The sequence below is a fragment of the Zootoca vivipara genome, chromosome 15 (assembly GCF_963506605.1).
Source record: "Zootoca vivipara chromosome 15, rZooViv1.1, whole genome shotgun sequence".
NCBI classification, from domain to species: domain Eukaryota; kingdom Metazoa; phylum Chordata; class Lepidosauria; order Squamata; family Lacertidae; genus Zootoca; species Zootoca vivipara.
In genome coordinates, this window is record NC_083290.1 from 24,119,956 (window position 1) to 24,139,421 (window position 19,466).

General features: G+C 44.9%; 1 protein-coding gene across 1 annotated transcript; it reads right to left on the bottom strand.

Annotated features, from left to right (window-relative positions):
* Nucleotides 1-975: 975 nt before the first annotated feature.
* Nucleotides 976-11,377, bottom strand: LOC118097404 (TLC domain-containing protein 5-like). The gene is made up of 3 exons (XM_035140224.2): nucleotides 11,095-11,377; nucleotides 7,536-7,734; nucleotides 976-2,532 (listed from the first exon to the last, which is right to left on the bottom strand). Exons 2-3 carry the CDS (start codon nucleotides 7,729-7,731, stop codon nucleotides 1,994-1,996), a joined length of 735 nt encoding a protein of 244 aa, XP_034996115.1. The 5' UTR covers nucleotides 7,732-7,734; nucleotides 11,095-11,377; the 3' UTR covers nucleotides 976-1,993.
* Between the last annotated feature and the right edge of the window lie 8,089 nt (nucleotides 11,378-19,466).

A 19,466-nucleotide genomic window follows, 5' to 3' on the forward strand; every position in this document is an offset into this window, starting at 1 on the left:
AGTCTCCTGTGTAGCCAGAGAGACGCCGCCCCTGGGAGATCAAGGGCAGCTTTCTGGAGCTCAGGAAGATTAGCACAAATTATCCCCCCGAGCACCGGAGATAGTTCTGGATGGCAGATTCAGGACACAGCAAGGTATAAAAACCCTTCCTGTGAAAAGCACCATGTGGAAACTGACAGGGCAACCTGTAACCTCTTTATCTGTTCTTTCTGAAAATCGTTGCTTGGAGATTCCCAAGCGACTTCCGTGATGAGAAGCACCAGCGTTTGCCTTGACATCGCAGGGAGGAAGCAGCAGCTTTTAACTGCGATGCAAAAAATAACACTTGTGACAGCTGGAGCAGTCTTCCAACCCCATGCTGATGCCCGTTTAGGAGTCTGCACAAGTGTCGCAGCTCTTGGGTTTGCATTGCCAAGATAAAACATCTGCCACGGCCACTTTGAGTGCACTACAACAAGGGAATATCTGCTTCAAGGGGAAGGGAAGGGCTGCTTCTGGGTTGGGAAATAAGTTCAGCTGCAAATGGGCATTTTTTCAGATGCAGGCAAATTTCAAATTATTCCTGCTTCAATGCTGGCCTCGCCAATACTAGCATAGATCACAGCTAAATATTCCTGGTAAATCTCTGGTAATCAAGCTGGCAGGCTTTTAAAAATCCAGTCTGGTGCTAGTTATTCCCAAGAGTGTGGGTACACAGCAAGCACAATGGCAGCAGCATAGCATGGGAGGGCCACGGGGCAGTTGCCCCGAGTGCAAAATTGTTAGGAGTGCAAAATTTTAACACCCAGTGTTAAAGCTGCATACTCCCATCGCTGGGCTCTGTTGAACCTGGAAGCGACTTCTCCAGACAATGGAACAACTCTTCTTTTCTTAAGTCTATGGCTGCAATCTCTCAGGTGATGTGGACACTGTTAAGTAGTTGAATGCACATATGTACTCCATCCGTTTCCCTCCCTCCCTCCCACCCTTCCGCATGGGCACGGCCCCGGGTGCTGGCAACCCATGTTACGCCACTGCATGATGATACCAGATTTGATGTCCGCCATTTCCTCTTGAGATATCCTAGGCAGCCGAGCCCAGAGACTGTCAGTGGCCTGCATGGCAGTCAGGATCCACAGGCTTGGAGCATGTATGGAGATCTTGTTGGTGGAGCCAGGGAGAAGCCTCCAGTATCTCAATCTCTCCGGCTTTTGTGAAAGGAAGTTGTAGACTGTGAAATCCAGCTGGATGGGCTTTGGCAGTGTGGAGCAGCTGGAAGAAGCCAGATCCTTGCTTCAGAGAAGCTGCAACCATCCTTGGCGTGGAGGTCAGTGATGGGCAGAGTTGAAGCTAGTAAGAGGCAGAGGTAATTCAGGTTTTGTCTCCATCCTCTTCTCTGATAAGTTCTGCAAAGGCACCAATGAGACTAGGGATGAAGAACCCACAGCCAGTGCCAGCTCCTGCATTGGTTGTAAGAAAAAAGGCAGGACAAGTGGGGGCCGGCTGAGGTCAGATTGAGGTTGGTTGAGCAATGCCCCGTTTCCCCTACAAGCCAGCCTCCACTGGCCTGCAGGCTTTGTGGTTTAGTCCTTCCCCCAGCACTGTCATTTTCTGCCAAGTTTCCTTCGAGGAGAATATCCACCCATCTTTCAAACCATGATTCATGTCTGGCCCCAAAGATCCCTCATCTTTGGAACGAGCTCTGGAGGTCAGCGGTTCCTTGGTTCCTCCCAATCCAGTTTTTGTTATGTGAAGCACCTGGACAATTCCCTGTCCATAAAAGATGCTTCCTACTTCATAAGAGCATAGAATTGGGTGAGACCCCGAGGGTCATCTAGTCCAACCCCCTGCAAGGCAGGAATATGCAGCTGTCCCATATGAGGATTGAACCTGCAACCTTGGCGTCATTGGCACCGCACTCTAACCAACTGAGCTATCCAGGTTCCGTTTTCTTATTGCTCGATTAGGCACAACAGCAACCATCAGTGAGCAACAGCCCACTGGGAAGTCAAAGTCAGCATTTTGGCAGGTGTCCGTTTTCCTTGGGATGCTTTCCTTTCATTTTTTCATTCTTCCAAGCAAAATATTTCTTCGTTGCTTTCCTCCTGGCAAAACTGATGATATCCAGCATAAATGCCCAGGACACCATATACATTGCCAGGACGCCACCCTTTAGCATCCAGATGGTGTTGAGCGAAGTCACCACCGACTGTACAATCCATGCTCCCCCGGCGATGCGCAGCCCCAGGAAGAGAGATACGAAAAGGTAATCCACCACATCCCCGAGGAGGTTGTGATAGCGTCCCATCTCCCGTAGGAACCAGCGTAGCTGCAGGAGAGGGTTGGTGATCTCGCTCACAAAGACGATGGCGTTGATCTCGGTGGCAGACTTGCCAATCATCAGCACGAAAGCCAGGCCGCTGACACTGAGCATGTGGTGGGAGAGCATCAGGTGGCCCTCGCTCTTGAAATAAATGCACCAGCTCAAGTCGAAGAGGAAGTATCCCAGCGACAAGCACATCAGGCACACCTGGAGAGCCGTGTTGGGGTAGCCTGGAAAGACAAGGAAAAAAGGGTCGGCTGAGTTTGGCATCCTAGAATTGCAGAGTTGGATGGGACCACAGGGGGGGCATTTAGGTGGAAATCTAATGTTGCTTGAAATGATGACCATTGCACTTTATAGGTTTCTAAACTGCTCTTTAAAATACAGTTGTACCTTGGTTGTTGAACACCCTAAAACTCAGACGTTTTGGCTCCCAAACGCCGCAAACCCAGAAGTGAGTGTTCCGGTTTGCGAACGTTCTTTGGAAGCCGAATGGCCGACAGGGCTTCTGTGTCTTCTGATTGGCTGCAGGAGCTTCCTGCAGCCAATCAGAAGCCAAGCTTTGGTTTCTGGACGTTTTGGAAGTCGAACAGACTTCTGGAACGGACTCCGTTCGACTTCTGAGGTACGACTGTAACAAAAAACACATTTTACACACTGAAAATCCAATGCTTTTTCCATTTGATGTCCCAGACCTATTCCCCTGCTTTTTTTTTGAACTCAATCCTCTCCATCACCAAAATTTGCGCAAGCTCTCGAATGAGAAACTTACCCTGAAAAGAGTATTTGGGAATGATATCAAATATCATGTTTATGCATCCAAAGGTCAGATTCTAAAACAGGAAATCTGGTTTTGAAGTGTGTGTGTGTTTTGCATGCATGCATGCAAAATTCAAGCCTTGGTTCTGGGAGATGCTCCATAACTATTCCCAGAACAACTTCCCAGTTTTTAATTGCTTCTCTACCACATGCTCTGGGGGAAATGTCATAATTCAGTGGCATCTCCAGGCCGGGCTGAGAGAGACCCCTGAGTCTCAATTCTTGAAGAGCTGCTGTCAATCAGAATAGACAATACAGGATGGACCAAAAGATCTGTGGGAGGCAGTTTCCTAAGTTCCTGTGAAGTGGCATTGGGGCAAATAAAAAATGGCTGTGGGTTTTCAAGGCCACTGAAACTGAGAATTCTCATTACTCAGATAGACTGCTCCTGCCTGGAAGCTCTTCTGCAGGAAGTCTGCTACTGGTGCAGCCTCTGATGCTGCCCGCCCTTCATTTAATTCTTCACTTAATTCTTTCCATTTAATTCTTTCAGCATTGCACCATAGGCAGGGAACTAATAAGAAGCTGCATCATTACCCTTCTGACTTGGCCTGCTGTTCATACTAAGCCTTGGAATAAGCTGGTGTCTGGCTTTTCATTAGGTACAAAAGCATGCCGGGTTACGCTACACTGAAAAATCAACACAGTTAACATTATTATACAATGCAGTCATACCTTGCATTCCCAAACGCCTTGAGAGTCAAACGTTTTGGCTCCCAAACGCCGCAAACCCAGAAGTGAGTGTTCCGGTTTGCGAACGTTCTTTGGAACCTGAACATCTGATGGGGCTTCTGCAGCTTCTGATTGGCTGCAGGAGCTTCCTGCAGCCAATTGGAAGCCGCACCCTGGTTTCCGAACGTTTTGGAAGTTGAACGGACTTCTGGAACAGATTCCACTGCAGTATATTTGATGCCCATTTTGTGCCTTTGCCCAGATGGTGCCCTGGGCCCCCTGATCACCCCAGCAGTAATTATACAAGTGGAGAAAAGGGGATTTGCAGCTGGTGTCAGTAGCTCAGATGTCACTCGGCCAAATGGCTTAGAGTAAGAGCCTGCTCTGTAGAATTTTTAGACACTCACACAAGGATGACAGGTGCCTCGTGAAACAGTTATAAAGACCTAATCCTGGCGATCAGGAGCTGAACTAAATGCAAGCAAGGGCTTGCAAGGACACAGCAAGGGGAGAGGATGTTCAGAGCGGCAGGCGTGGATCCGTTCCAAGTGAAACAGAGGAGCAAAAGGCAAGGGCAAAGAAGGAAAGCGGCAAAAGATTGTGGGTCATCTGACAGCAGGGTAGTGGAAGCACTACCATTTGGGGGTCACTGTTAATGTTCTAGTCCTCATTGTTTTGGGTGAAAGCTTCAAATCATGTTGGGAGTGTGCACTAATATGCTAAAGACTAGTAAGCAATTGCAACCACCACCAAGGATATTATATCTTAATAATAATAATAATAATAATAATAATAATAATAATAATAATAATAAATAATAAATAATAATAATAATAATAAAATATTTATACCCCGCCTGTCTGGCTGGGTTTCCCCAGCCACTCTGGGCGATTCCCAACAGAACATTAAAAACATGATAAAACATCAGACATTATAAACTTCCCTAAACAGGGTTGCCTTCAGGTGTCTTCTAAAAATCAGATAGTTGACAACTGATGGGAGGGCGTTCCATAGGGCAGGCGCCATTACCAAGAAGGCCCTCTGCCTGGTTCCCTGTAACCTCACTTCTCGTAGTGAGGGAACCGCCAGAAGGCCCTTGGGGCTGGACCTCAGTGTCTGGGCTGAATGATGGGGGGTGGAGACACTCCTTCAGGTATAATACTGCATAAGGTTCTTGGGCATTGTTGTCCTTGCTTATTATCTGTTTGTCTGTCTGTCTGTCTGTCTGTCTGTCTTAATAATAACAATAATTTCTGAGGCTAGCAATTCACCCCCCCTTTTTTGCCACTGAACCTCCAGTAAAAATAAACTGGAGGTCTCGGATAACAGTTGACCTTTCCTGAAGCATCTTAGGAACTGCCATCAAGGACCCACGCTTCGGAAATTGCAAAGATTGTGATGTCATTACAGGGCAAGTCTGATTTGTTCCCAGACCATGCAGACATTATGGTAATCCGCGTAACCAGTGGCCATGCAGGGTAGCAAGCAGTTTGCTGGATTTTGGCAGAGACCCACATTCAGATCCTTGGTTAGCTCAATCTTGGGTCAGTCATTATCACTCAGTCTGACCTACCTCACAGGATTGTTGTGAGGGGGGAAACAGAGAGAATGGGAATGACATGTAATTAATGTATAAAGTGCAACAAATGACTGAAAAAATATAAGTAGGGGCATAATAATGTTTTGTTTTTAAAGGAAGATGTTAGAACGTTCCAACTTAGAAACTCTGATCCCCTGTTTGTTCCCAGAGAAGTGGAGAGGCTCAGTGCTGAGATGGGACCCTCTGCACATGACCAGAGGTACTTTCTTTTTTTCATTCGCTTCCATATTCTCGAACTTGTGACAAGTTCTGAAGATGAGCACTAGCAAGTCATAGTTCAAAATAAATCCAGTGTACATGTTTAGCTGTGTAAGGGAGTGTAGAGAATCATTGTGGGCACGGAGGATGAAATAATGGACCCTATCCAGCAACATGGACTATCTGCTTGAAACAAATAAGGGGAAAACATCTGCATTGATCAAACCCACATTCTATGGAGACGTTATTTATATAATTTCAAACATCATTTCAAAAGGACTAGAATCTGGCTGTTAAAAAGAAGAAGAGGTAGATTAAAACCCAGCAACAAAAGCTGAGAGTTGTAGGAAGCAGAAATTCTGCGGGGTGGGGGTGGGGGTGGGGATGCTGCAATCTGCAACTACGGTATAAATGGGGCAATGCATTTGTTCATTTTGCAGAATTTACAGGCCAGTCTTTGGCATGTCTACTCAGAAGTAAGGCCCAACAAGTTCAATGAAGTTTCCTCCCAGGCCATCAGCCTTCCACGACCAGGTGCCTTCCAGATGTTTTGGACTACAACTCTCACCAGTCCATGTTGGCACAGTCACGCTGGCTGGTGCTGATGGGAGTTACAGTATAGTCCAAAAGAGCTGGAGGAGGGCACCAGGTTGCAGAAAGCCTAGGAATATGGTCTCCTGTTCTCCTTCAATCAGCTGATCTGGGACAGAGGAGCGAAACTGGGAAGTTTATGTGTACCAGAGGAAAGAACAATTATGGCAGCGTAGAGGAGCAAGGCAAGAAGACTCAAGTGAGCTGGATTGGAAGACGAGGCAGGAATGGAAGCGGCGAAGTGGATGGAGCCGGGAGCAGACGATAAAGTGCAGGAGTAAGACATCAGGTGGAGATCAGAATGGTGGGAACCTGGGTTAGGGGAAGCAAGGATAAATGGGAATCAAGAGTCTGAGCTACAAATGAAGAAGATGCTAGTTGGAATGTCTTAGCCAAGCCACTGCCGTCAACGCAGAAAATGACTTATTCCGAGTCAGACTGTTAGTCCATGTGGCTCAGTATTGTCTACACTGACTAGCAACAGCTCTCCAGGGTCCTGGGTAGGGGCACATTCCCAGCCCTACCCAGTGATGCCACTGGGGATTAAATCTGGGGCCTTCTCTGTGCAAAGCAGATGCTCTAGCATTGAACTGCAGCTCAGCTTCTCCCGGATATAAAATGAGGATGATGATACAGACCTACCTTTCGGGGTCATTGTACAAGTTACAAGTGAAGCTCTTTGAACATCCCAAAGTGCTTTATTTAAGTGCTACATGGCATTATTTGTACTCGGTGAACAATAGAGATGTGAATGCCCGGAACCCACCTCCCACTCCCACCCCCACCCCCCGCAGAAAACCAAATCAAAAAATGTCCCATATCCCAATTTTCTCTAAGTTCATAATAAAAGAAGTTGGGGAAGAAACTGGAAAAATGGTAGGGAAATGGAATTATCCACCCTATTTTTCCTGGGCCTTCAGATCTCTAGGAGCAATCAGGGCTGCAAATCACACTCTCAACCAATGGTGTAGTGGTTAGAGGGTTGGACTAGGACCTAGGAGATCACTCACTCACTCATTCATTCATTCCCACTCATTCATGAAGCTCATCAGGGCATCCTTGGGCCAGTCACAGTCTCCCAGCCTACCTTACCTCTCAAAGGGTTGTTGTGAGGATAAAATGAGGAGGTGGAGAACTCTGTATGCCACTTTGAGGTCCTTGGAGGAAAGATGAGATGTAAATGGAATGAATGGATGGGTGGATGAATAATGTCACAGCAGAGCTGTGCTTTTGGGATGGGGATGGCACAGCAGGCAGAGGTTTAGCAGTGGTGGGCGAGCGGAGCAACTGCACCCACATTTGACTCCCTGTTACCTCTGACAACCCCCTTGAGAGTGAATCATCTCTGCATACCTGCATGAGTCAAAGGCCAGGGCCCGTCAATTAGAGCGATGTAGCCAGAGAAGAAGGTGACAATTAGCCCGTGCAAAAGGGTGACCAGCCGACAGCTCCATTCAGGGCTACGATGCTTGTTCCGGTACAAGAAGCCACCATAGAGTGACAGCCAGACCACAAGGCTGCAGATCACTTGCAGAATGATGACGATCATAATCTAAAAGAGCGGGGAAAGAAAGGTGTGGATTAAGTCAGTTACAACTGGGGACGTAAGGAGCTGACGACTTCTGTCCTGTTGCAGTTTCATTGCAATCAGTGCTGTTTCCACTCTGCTACAGTTCGGCTTCTGCTAAAATCAACATTATGCATCTCACTATCTGCCATTGTTGAAATTTATGTAATTAATTTCAAGATTAATTTCAATTGATGGGGGAAATGTCAGAACCAGTGCAGAAAATAATTAGAGTTCAGAGACAAAGAACAATTACAGTGAATACCAAGCATATTGGCTTGCATGATTTCTGATTGTGACCTTGGACGAACCTGCAAATTTTGGGATTGACCAATAGTTTGACTCAGTATATAAGGCAGTTTCCTATGTTCCTATGTCTTAAGGGAAGGGCTGTAGCTCAGTGGTAGAGCATCTGCTTTGCCTGCAGAAGGTCTCAGGTTCAATCCCTGGCGGGCTGGGAGAGACCCCTGCCTGGGGGGAAACCCAGGCAAGCCACTGCCAGTCAGTGTAGATAATATTGAGCTAGATGGATTGATTTGGTACACAGTAGTTTCAAACGTTCCTATGATTGCAACAATAATATTCTGAATGCTGAAACCTGCTGTTGCCTGTTCAGGACACTTATTTGCAATAGCAAATAAGCAGCTATGATGGTGGGCGTGGAAAATCACATATATTTGTGGCATCCCTAGCTGCAGGCTTTGACTTGGTTAAACTTTATTCTGCCTTTATTTTATTTTTAAAGCCTAGCTTTAAAATCTGGAAAGTCACTGGCCCTGGGAAACAAACCCTGGTCATTTGCGCAAGCAAAAGAATGTAGAGCTCAGGCAGGAAAAACACAGTGTTCATCCCAGTAATATCAGTGCCTTGTGTGAGCAGATGGCCCACATTGCCCAGAAAATTCTGCACCAAATGCCGGTAACCTGAATTCTGAGAGCTGTAGGAATTATGCAAGTTAACAGAAGTTATGCAAATATGCTTCCATTTCATGTTATCATGTGATTCATATTATTTTGCACAACTCTGATTTTGTTAGGGGGGTGGTAGTTACTCAGGACACTGATACCTGTCCCCTGATTGCTGGAAACCTTGCCATGTCCAGATTTCAGCCAAAGTTGACCATGCATTTTGACACATTCTGTCTCAGCCATAAGGGCTAGAAACTTGCCCTGATTTTTTAAAGCTGGGATTCTCAAGGTGTTGATTACTGCCTCCAGGACCAAATGCTGCCTTTTTCTGGAGACACACAAACAGGGGCAGCCTGTCCTGCTGCTTCGCTGCCTGAGACAAAATGAGAAGGTGCTGCCCCTTCTCAGTGGAAGCTCAGCTTACCAGGGTTGTGCAGTGGCAGTGGCTTCCCGTGAGATCCCCTGCGGCAGGAGAGGTGGGGTGTCCATGGGGGCACTGCCTCGTGGGATTCTGCCGCTCGAGGCAGCTGCTTCAGTCTGTCTCTTGGGCTGGCCGACCCTTTTTCTACATCCCCCTGCCTTCCACATTATTTGCTTCAAAAATGTGGTGGAAATTTTAAAGGTGGGCTTCTTCTCTTTAAGTAAGGTATGGGGCAGGGGGCATCTGCTGTGCTTTAAGAAATCCCAACTGCTCTCTTGCTCAAGGGAAACTTGCTATACAGGTTCCACAAAACAAAGGCCTGTTTCAATATGTACAGGGACGGCCATTCAAGTGGTTACTTAATTAGGTCACCACTTAAAAACATCCCTTAATGTTTTTTTAGTCAGCTGAAGAATGACAAGAGGATGGACTCCTTGCATATTTTTGCCAGGACTTGGTTTCCTGTGCACGATCCTTGTTAGAATATGAGCAAAAGTTTCCTGGAGCTGTTTGGAGAAAGAAGGAGAGACTGGGCAAACTAAATCCAGCTTTTGCTTCCCCTCCCCAACAGCTGCTTGGTGTCATCACTCATCACCTTTAACCAGGGTTACACAAGCGCAAACTCAGAGCCTACACTGTGAACATTATCAAGGCGATCAGCCCCATTCATTACTCTTTTATATGGGACGTGGGAGGCACCGTGGTGTAAACCACTGAGTTTCTTGGGCTTGCCAATTGTAAGGTTAGCAGTTCGAATCCGCTCAGCGGGGTGAGCTCCCCGTCCCAGCTCTTGCCAACCTAGCAGTTCAAAAGCATACCAGTGCAAGTAGATAAATAGGTACTGCTGTGGTGGGAAGATAAATGTCATTTCCATGTTCTCTGGCACTCATAATGGGGTCCTGTGTGCCAGAAGTGATTTAGTCATGCTGGCCACATGACTTGGAAAAAGCTGTCTGTGGACAAATGCTGGCTCCCTTGTTGTCTGAAAGCAGAGATGAGTGCCACACCCCATAGTCTAATGTGACTGGACTTAACCGTCCAGGTGGGCGGAGCGTGGGGAGGACTGCAACCTTGGAGCAAAACTGAATAAGCAAAGGAAGCAAGACCCCAACCAGGGGATCAAGTGAGCCTTCTGCTCATTGACAATTTCAAAATACAGTAGATGGAGCTGCAACAGACACCATCTAGTGGCTCACCCTCGTAATCACAGTTGTCAAATTTGGGCTGGGAAAGGGGTTTCTATGAACGACGTCTGAGTACACACGCCAGTGCACTCTCAGTGCTGGTTTGGGATGCAGTGTGTCAACATGACATTAGGCACAATCCATATCTACCCTGTATGCAGTGCTAGTTTCCTAGAGAAAGAGGTGCCAGAGCTCACCATGAACTTCTCCCTTGTTCTCTTAGAATGGCAATGGCGCTCACCTGAGTGGTTTTAAGCCAGTAATGTGTACACAAACTTAATGGTTCTGGTCCCCTACGTTTCTAGCAGCAGAGATTTGACAGGCACCCTCACTTTTGACTTCCAGGTCTCTCTTGAAGCCTGTTTAATGCCAACAGGCCTACGCACTTGTTTAAAATGTTCTTGAGTAGACAGTCGTTTTAATGATGGTTCTGTATTGCTCTTAAAAGCTTATCATCATTGTCATCCTCACTAAAATTTGTATACTGGCCTATACCCGTAGGTCTCAGGGCAGTTAAAACACAAGATAAAAACACACGATAAAAACACAAAATACATAATAAAAACAAAAAGAAGAAGAACCCAGTAATTTTGCTGTGCTTTGTGAGAAGGTGGTATATACCGTAAAAACTTTTACACATAAATAAGACCAAGCTCTGGCAGGACATGAAGATCAATGAGCTAGCAGACAGCTCCGTATAATCTGTGTGTTTTCCAGATATTTCCCCCCTACTATTTTCCTCACCTCCTTCTGCTACTTAGCCCCTAGTGATTTAACCACCCCTACAAGCAAAATGAAAGTTACAGGGGCACGATTCCCACTAGGTACTCACAAACAAGTTCCGTGAAACAGGAATGGCTGTGACTCCACCAGCAGTCCAGCAATCAGCCAGTGGCCTCCTCTGTAATTTCTTGCTGAACAAAGGACTGTATTTGTCTCAAAGGGCTCGCTGAGCAGTGAATCTTCCCTCTTTTTTCTTACACAGAAACTCAGGCATCAGTTTTAACTTTCCGGTCCCAGTAGCATGGAGGCAAATTCCCCCATGTGCATTATGGGTCACTGGGCTCCCCAATCTCTTATAACCTTCCAGTTGAGGGCAGGTTGGCTTATTATGACTGCTGGTCCTTCACATTTCATTTTTATGACAGGGTTACTACGTCTGTTGCCGGGCAAGTAAAACCAGATTCTTTTGTGATTATACTTCAGAAGGACCTGAGTGAAAATGTACAGGTTGGTGAGGACAATTGGCTGTCAGGAAGAGTCCTCCTCCTCCTCCTCCTCCTCCTCCTCCTCCTCCTCCTCCTCCTCCTCCTCCTCTCTGGACTATCTGGAATGAGATTAGGGTCATTACACTTACCAAATGGCTTTGTGTGTGCTTTGCAGGTGTGGCCCCAGATCAGATGCTGTCCCAATGGGAAGGTGGGTGTCAGCGGCTACTAGTCACAATGGCTATATATCCAGTGCCAGAATGGGTGGAAGGTCAGCGGTTCAAATCCCTGGGACAGATTGAGCTCCTGTTGCTCTCTCCAAGCGCATGCCAGCCTAGCAGTTCGAAAGCATGCCAGTGTAAGTAGATAAATAGGCATCACTGTGCCAGGAAGGTAAATGGCGTTTCTGTGCCCTCCGGCTTCTGTCACGGTGTTCCGTTGCACCAGAAGCGGCTTAGTCCTGCTGGCCACATGACCCAGTTTGTCTGTGGACAAATGCCAGCTCCCTCAGCCTGAAAGTGAAATGAGCACCACAACCCCATAGTCACCTTTGACTGTTCTCACAGTGAGTGTCCAGATGCTTGGGGAAAACCCCTTGGACATGAGCAGTGGTGAACCTACATTTTTGGGGCCATGAAGCTTGAACAGTTATTAGAACCCCTTCACAATTGTTAGGGGGCAGGCTCCCCTGTACAGTTGTACTGTACCTTGGAAGCCAAATGAAATTCATTCCAGAAGTCTGTTCAACTTCCAAAACATTTGACTTCCAAGGCACAGCTTCCAATTGGATGCAGGAGCTTCCTGCAGCCAATCGGAAGCCACAGAAGCCCTGCTGGATGTTTGATTTCCGAAAGAATGTTCGCAAACCAGAACACTCATTTCCGGGTTTGCGGCATTTGGGAGCTAAAACATTCGACTGCTAAGGCGTTCGTCAACCAAGGCACAACTGTATAGGGAAGTTTTTAATGTTTCATGATTTACTGTGTTTGAAGTTTTAATTTGTTTGAAGCTGCCCAGAGTGGCTGGGACAACCCAGTAGGATGGGTGGCATATAAATAATTTATTATTATTATTATTATTATTATTATTATTATTATTATTATTATTCAGCAATGAGGTCTGGGTAACCACTGTTATCTTCTTCAAGGAGGTTGTTTATGTTATAACATTTTGTACTGCTGAGTGTCAGACTTTTGACAAAAAGTTAATCGATTTGAGTTGTGTGACCTAGATTGCTTCTGCAGCACTAGACCCCCCCCCCCCCGCCCCTTTTTTAAAAGCCATGTGGATTAAAGTCACTTCTGGGGCCACTCTGGGATTAGGGTCCCTGAAGCTTAAACTTCATCTATATATATAAAAATGTAAAAAGGGCATGTGAGTGTGTTTCCACTTTCCACCGAAACTGCTTGGCCGATTGCGTTCAAATTTGCACACAACGTCCCATGCTACTGTGAGAGGAAGCATATACCGTTTGCGTAGACAGATGTCACACCTGCACAAGGTAAAACCCCTAAAACCCCGTGTTTCAGAACACACAACTCACCCAAAAGTGCATGCTGGGAAAAAAAAGCCAGAAAAGGTTGCAAAACAGCACCCTCTATCAGCGGCTACACTGGTACTGCAGCTAGAAAACCTTCGCCCTCTATCAGTGGCTACACTGGTACAGCAGCTAGAAAATCGTCCCTCTCTACAGCACCTCGGCTTGCCTTTACAGACTAGGCTGAATGGAGGTGGGGATTCGCCTGGGTGGGTGATGGGGGGAGGAGGGGACGGAATAGGTCATGGGTCGGGATAGGGTAGGGGAAATCACAGGGATGAGCCAGTGGGGGAGGAGACGGGATACGTCATGGATCGGGACAGGGTGGGGGGAAACACAGGGATGAGCCACAGCAACGCGTGGCCGGGCCAGCTAGTTAGTTTCATATCAGATCTGCCCCTGGACCTGAGCACAAGAACACTCTCCCCTCTTGTGGTTTTGAACAACTGGTTTTCAGAACAGTCTCTGAAGGCGGAAGCAGAGCATAGCCATCATAGCTAGTAACCATTGATAGCCTCCATGAATGTGTCTAATCCTCTTTTAAAGCCAGCCAATTTGGTGACTAATAGTGCCTCCTGCGGGAGTGAGTTCCATAAGTTAACTCTGTGCCGTGCGAAGAAGTACTTTCTTTTACCTATCCCAAATCTGCCAACATTTAGCTTCGTTGGATGTGAATACATTCTAGTGTTATGAGAGAGGGGAGCAAATGGGGGCCTTGGGTTTTTTTTGGGGGGGGACCTCTTGCTGCCCCTCAGAGCCACCCCCTGCTCTGAACTCTCTCCCCCCCAAAAAGAAAGAATCACAAGCCACACCACCTGCCTCTAGAGTTGTCAGGAGTCCTACATAGGAAGAGCCTAGTTGCTGTAACAGACCAGTATCTTGTTCTCACAGGGGTTGACCGGGTGCCCAAGTGGGAAGCCCACAAGCAAGACCTGAGTGCAACAGCACATTTCAGATTTCAAGTCCAAACATGCCTTTATGGAGGGAAGGACAAGCTTCCTCCATTCATCTGTGCTAAGTTGTCTTTGTTCTTCAAATTTCCATAGCCCTCCATGGAAATACACAACATAGCAACAAACAAAAACACTGGGAAAAGAGGAATGCTTTTGCCCAAACCATCCTGAAAGGTCTACATGGGCTCCCATTTCATTTCCCAGCACAATTCAAAGTGTTGGTGCTGACCTTTAAAACCCTAAACGACCTCAGCCCAGTATACCTGAAGGAGCGTCTCCACCCTCATTGTTCAGCCCGCACATGGAATCCAGCTGACAGAGCCTTTCTGGTGGTCCCCTCCCTGCGAGAAGTGAGGTTACAGGGAACCAGGCAGAGGGCCTTCTCGGTTGTGGCTCCTGCCCTGTGGAACACCCTCCCTTCAGATGTCAAGGAAATGAACAACTACCTGACTTTTAGAAGACATCTGAAGGCAGCCCTGTTTAGGGAAGTTTTTAAAGTTTGATATTATTATTATTATTATTATTATTATTATTATTATTCTGTTGGGAGCCACCCAGAGTGGCTGGGGAAACCCAGCCAGATGGGTGCGGTATGTATGTATGTACCGTATTTTTTGCTCCATAAGACACACTTTTTTCCTCCTAAAAACTAAGAGGAAATGTCTGTGCATCTTATGGAGCGAATGCGTGGTCCCTGGAGCCGAATTGCTCGGAGGCGAAAGGCAGACCATGCTTTTTTTTTTAAGAAAGAGCTAAAGGCTAACAAGAGGTAAAGAGAGTGTTGAAAGGAACCCACTCAGCAGCTGATTGCAAGAGATCAGGGAGGGAGATAAGGGAGCTAGCTTGCCTAGGTCTCAATTGTTGTCTGCAGAGGGAGGCTGTTTGTTTCTCCAGCGACATGTGACTGGCTGATTAGATTATCTGTCTGGAAACTGTAGAAATGGGACCCTTTTCTTTCCTAGAGAAGCTGCAGAACTGTGAGTTGAACCCCATAAAAACAGGATTTTTTCCCTTTGCAAGGTAAGCTCAACAACTTTGAGCTGATCCTCAAAAATGGAGCTTTCCCCCTTTGCAAAAGAAGCTTCCTCAAATATTTAATGGGGGGAGGCAAAGGCACCAAGGCCTCTAGGAGTTGGCTGCTATGCCTAGGACAATTCAAGAAAGTGATTTTTTTCTCGTCAAAAATATGGAACGCTTCACAAATTTGCGTTCCCCATTTATGTATCCCTCTGATGCCTTCAGTTTTATATTTTTATATTTTTATGTATCCCTCTGATGCCTTCAGTTTTATGTTTATCTTTGTATTGAGAAATGTTTTTTGTTTCTGACTATCGGTCGAATAAAGTATATTGATTGATTGATTTTTTCTCTTTTTTCTTTTTCCTTTTTCCAACACATATAAATACAAAAACTTTCCAGCCGAGATACAAAGTCAACTTATAAATTACATCAAACTTATAACTTATAACTACCCTATGTCCCCCTCCCTCCCCTCCCCTAAACCCCCCAACCCCCTTCTCTTCCTTTCTCACTTTTTCCACCTTTGATACTATTTAAACCAAATGCTTTAAAACAATAATAACAAATGTACTAAACAATAATTTGAATGCAATAAACAATATATTTTTACTGTATCTAAATGTCTTTTTTTCTTTTACTTTTTCATCTACAGTGAGAATAGGAGGATAAGGAGAGTCTATTCAATGTCCTCTAAACTTATTTTTAATTCACCTAACAGACTTCCTGTCAATTCCTGATGTATATTTTTGTTTTAAAGATGAAAGTACATAACACAGGATAAATCTCTGTAGCAATTTTCTAATACATTCTTGCCTCCTAATGTACCAAACTTCGAATCTAAATCTTATCTTTTTCCAATATTATTCAAATTCAATTGAAAACGAACATAGGCAGTGCACCTTTGCTATACTTTTGAACATATATTTTATACCTTTCCCAATTTTCTGCAACTTTTTGTTTAGATTTGTTTAGAATTATTTGTTAGATAAGCCATTTCTGCCAATTCTTGCAATTTACCTTGCCACTCCGTTACTGTAGGGGCCGCTGTTTCTTTCCATCCTTTAGCAATCAATAACCTTGCCGCAGCTGTTGCGTATAGAAATATTTCTTTTTTTGAATTAGGTACTTCTTTTCCAACGATACTTAATAAGAACGCCTCTGGTTTTGGGGGGAATGTTATTCCTAATTTTTTCCCCCGTCATAGATTAGACCCCAAAATATTTTGATCTTCCCACAAGTCCACCACATGTGGTATAAATCACCATTATTCCCTCCGCACCTCCAGCATGTATTTGCTATTTTTTTGTATATCTTTGCGAGTCTGGAGGGGGTTAGGTATCATCGATGTTGTATTTTTAGCATATTCTCTCTAATGTTATACGGTAGCTCACGGTGAAGTTCATACTTATTTTCCACAGGTGTTCCCAATCGGCCATCATTATGGGGCGTCTGATATCTTGTGCCCATCTTATCATATTTACTTTAACCGTTTCCTCCATCACCTCAAATTCTAGGAGGAGCCTGTACATTTTCGATATTATTTTTGTTTTATTATTTATTAATTCCGTTTCCAATTTTGATGGTTGTTTTTCGAATCCTATTTTTTTATCTTCTTTGAACATGTCATGAATTTGATAGTATTCCGACCAGGTTGAAAAATAATTTTTCACCTCTTCATATTTCTTAATTCTTATTTGGCCGTCAACTTCCATTAATAAGTTATTGTAAGTTGTCCAACTCCTTTTCATATTCTTTTTTTTAACCGTGATTGCTTCTAAAGGGGATAACCATCTTGGCGCCTTGGGTTCTAAAAACCATTTCCCTTGAATACTATATGGTTGGTAAAACCTTTCTGGGCCTTAGTCTTCCCATAATTTAAATACGCATGCCACCCAAATTGAGTGTCATGCCCTTCTAAATCCAATAGTTCTGTGTTATTTAGGAGAAACTATTCCTTTAACCAGGACAAGCATGCAGCTTCGTAATATGTCTTTAGGTCCAGAAGTCCGAACCCTCCTTTTTCTTTGGTATCGATCAGCACTTTATGTTTTATTCGAGGTCGTTTCCCTGACCATATAAATTTTGAGATTTCCTTTTGCCAGTTATCTGTCGAGTCCATTTTTCTTATAATTGGTATGGTTTGAAACAAAAAGAGGAGTTTGGGTAGGATGTTTAGTTTTACTGTTGATATTCTACCTAAAAAAGATAGATGCATCCTGTTCCACATTTCCATATCCCGTTTTATTTCTCCCCAGACTTTCATATAGTTATCCTCATACAAATTTATATTTTTTGGTGTAAGGCAGATTCCTAAATACTTTATTTTTGAATATATTTTAAAGTTTGTTACTTTCTCTAATTCTTCTTGCTCTGTCGTTGTTAAATTTTTCACCAATGATTTTGTTTTATTTATATTTAACTTAAATCCCGAAACTTTCCGTAGTCCTGCATGATCTCTATTACTTTAATTAGGCTCTCCTTCGGTTGCTCCGTTGTTATAATGAGGTCATCTGCGAATGACCTCATTTTATATGTGTTATTTCCCAATTGTATGCCTTTGATATTTTCTTCACCTCTGATCTTTTTGCATAGGATTTCCAGTACCAATATAAAAATCAACGGTGAAAGGGGGCATCCTTGTCTTACTCCTTTTCTGATTTCACACTCTTGAGTTATTGCTCCATTTATTAAGATTTTTGCATTTTGCTTGGTGTATATTGCTTGAATACTATTGTTATACTGCTCCCCGAACTCCATTTGGTTTAATATGCCTTTCATAAATTTCCACAAAACCCTATCAAAGGCTTTTTCTGCATCTACTGCCATTAAGGTGGCCGGTTTGTCAATTCTTAAATCTAGATATTCAAAGAGATTAATGATTATCCTTGTATTATTCTGTATATGTCTGCCGGGGAGGAATAATTTCTTTCAAAATTTTTTTTTTGTTCTTTCTGCCAATATATATGCATATAATTTATAGTCATTATTTAAGAGGGCTATGGGTCGATAGTTACTTATTTCTTGTTGATCTTTGCCTTGTTTCGGTATTACTGTAATGTAACTGTCTCTCCATAAATCTGGCATTACTCCATCTAACTGTGCTTTATTCATGATTTTCCTCAGGGGTTAAGAAAGTACTTCCTCTAGCTTCTTATAATATATCGGCGGGATATATTGTTTTCCTCCTCTAAAAACTAGGTGCGTCCCATGGTCAGGTGCGTCCTATGGAGCGAAAAATACGGTATGTAAAAAAGTAAAGATAAAGGGACGCCTGACCATTAGGTCCAGTCGCGGACAACTCTGGGGTTGCAGTGCTCTTCTCGCTTTACTGGCCGAGGGAGCCGGTGTACAGCTTCCAGGTCATGTGGCCAGCATGACTAAGCCGCTTCTGGCGAACCAAAGCAGCACACGGAAATGCCGTTTACCTTCCCACCGGAGTGGTACCTATTTATCTACTTGCACTTTGACGTGCTTTCGAACTGCTAGGTTGGCAGCAGCAGGGACCGAGCAACAGGAGCTCACCCCATCGCGGGGATTCAAACAGCCGACCTTCTGATCGGCAAGCCCTAGGCTCTATGGTTTAACCCACAGCGCCACCCGTGTCCCACATGTACTGTACGGTATGTATGTATGTATGTATAAATAATATATATATATATATATATATATATATATATATATATATATATGTAAAAATCGTGAAATTCCGTTCGACACTTTTCTCCGTAACCGCTTGACCGATCGTCCTAAAATTTTGACACAACGATCCAGGCCACTCCTAGAGCGTTGTTGGGGGCAAAAATCCCTCAAATCGCACACCTGCCCAGGTGCAGACCTGCTTTTCCACCAACTCAAACAGCGCCCTCAAGTGGCGTAGTACCCTCCTCCACCCCCTCCCTTCCTGAGAAATCTAAGCCACACCCACAAACCGAATGACATCATCATCAACCAAGCAACTGAAACACACCAAGCCAGCCATTTTATCTAGGACTTTGTTTTAGGCCCCTGACAGGCTGCCAGGCCTCCACTAGGCCCGGGGAGGCGGATAACCCACAGCAACACACTTGGGGACACGGCAAGGGGTTTTACTTTACCATTTAGCACCACTACCCCCCAAAAAACCCACCAAAGAACCAACATTGCCAAGTGGAGGTCGGGGCCTGCCTGGGGGGGGGGTTGCCACATACCGCAGCACGGCCTTTGATTTATGTAGGCCCCAGCACGGCAAGGGGTTTTACTTTACCATTTAGCAACACTACCCCCACCCAAAAAAACCCCACCAAAGAACCAACATTGCCAAGTGGAGGTCGGGGCCTGCCGGAGGAGGGGTTTGCCACAGGTCGCAGCATGGGCTTTGATTTATGTAGGCCCCTACACTGCAAGGGGTTTTTACTTTACAATTTGGCACCACTACCCCCCAAAAATCCACAAGACAAAAATAAATATGACTTATTTTATGGTTATGTCTTATTTTAGGAGAAACAAC

Excerpts from the sequence above, each read along its gene's own strand:
- LOC118097404 (XM_035140224.2), bottom strand. The coding sequence starts at position 7,731 with ATGATCGTCATCATTCTGCAAGTGATCTGCAGCCTTGTGGTCTGGCTG. Across the intron at positions 2,533-7,535 it reads CTGGCCTTTGACTCATGCAG|GCTACCCCAACACGGCTCTC; the intron begins GTATGCAGAGAT and ends TTGTCTTTCCAG.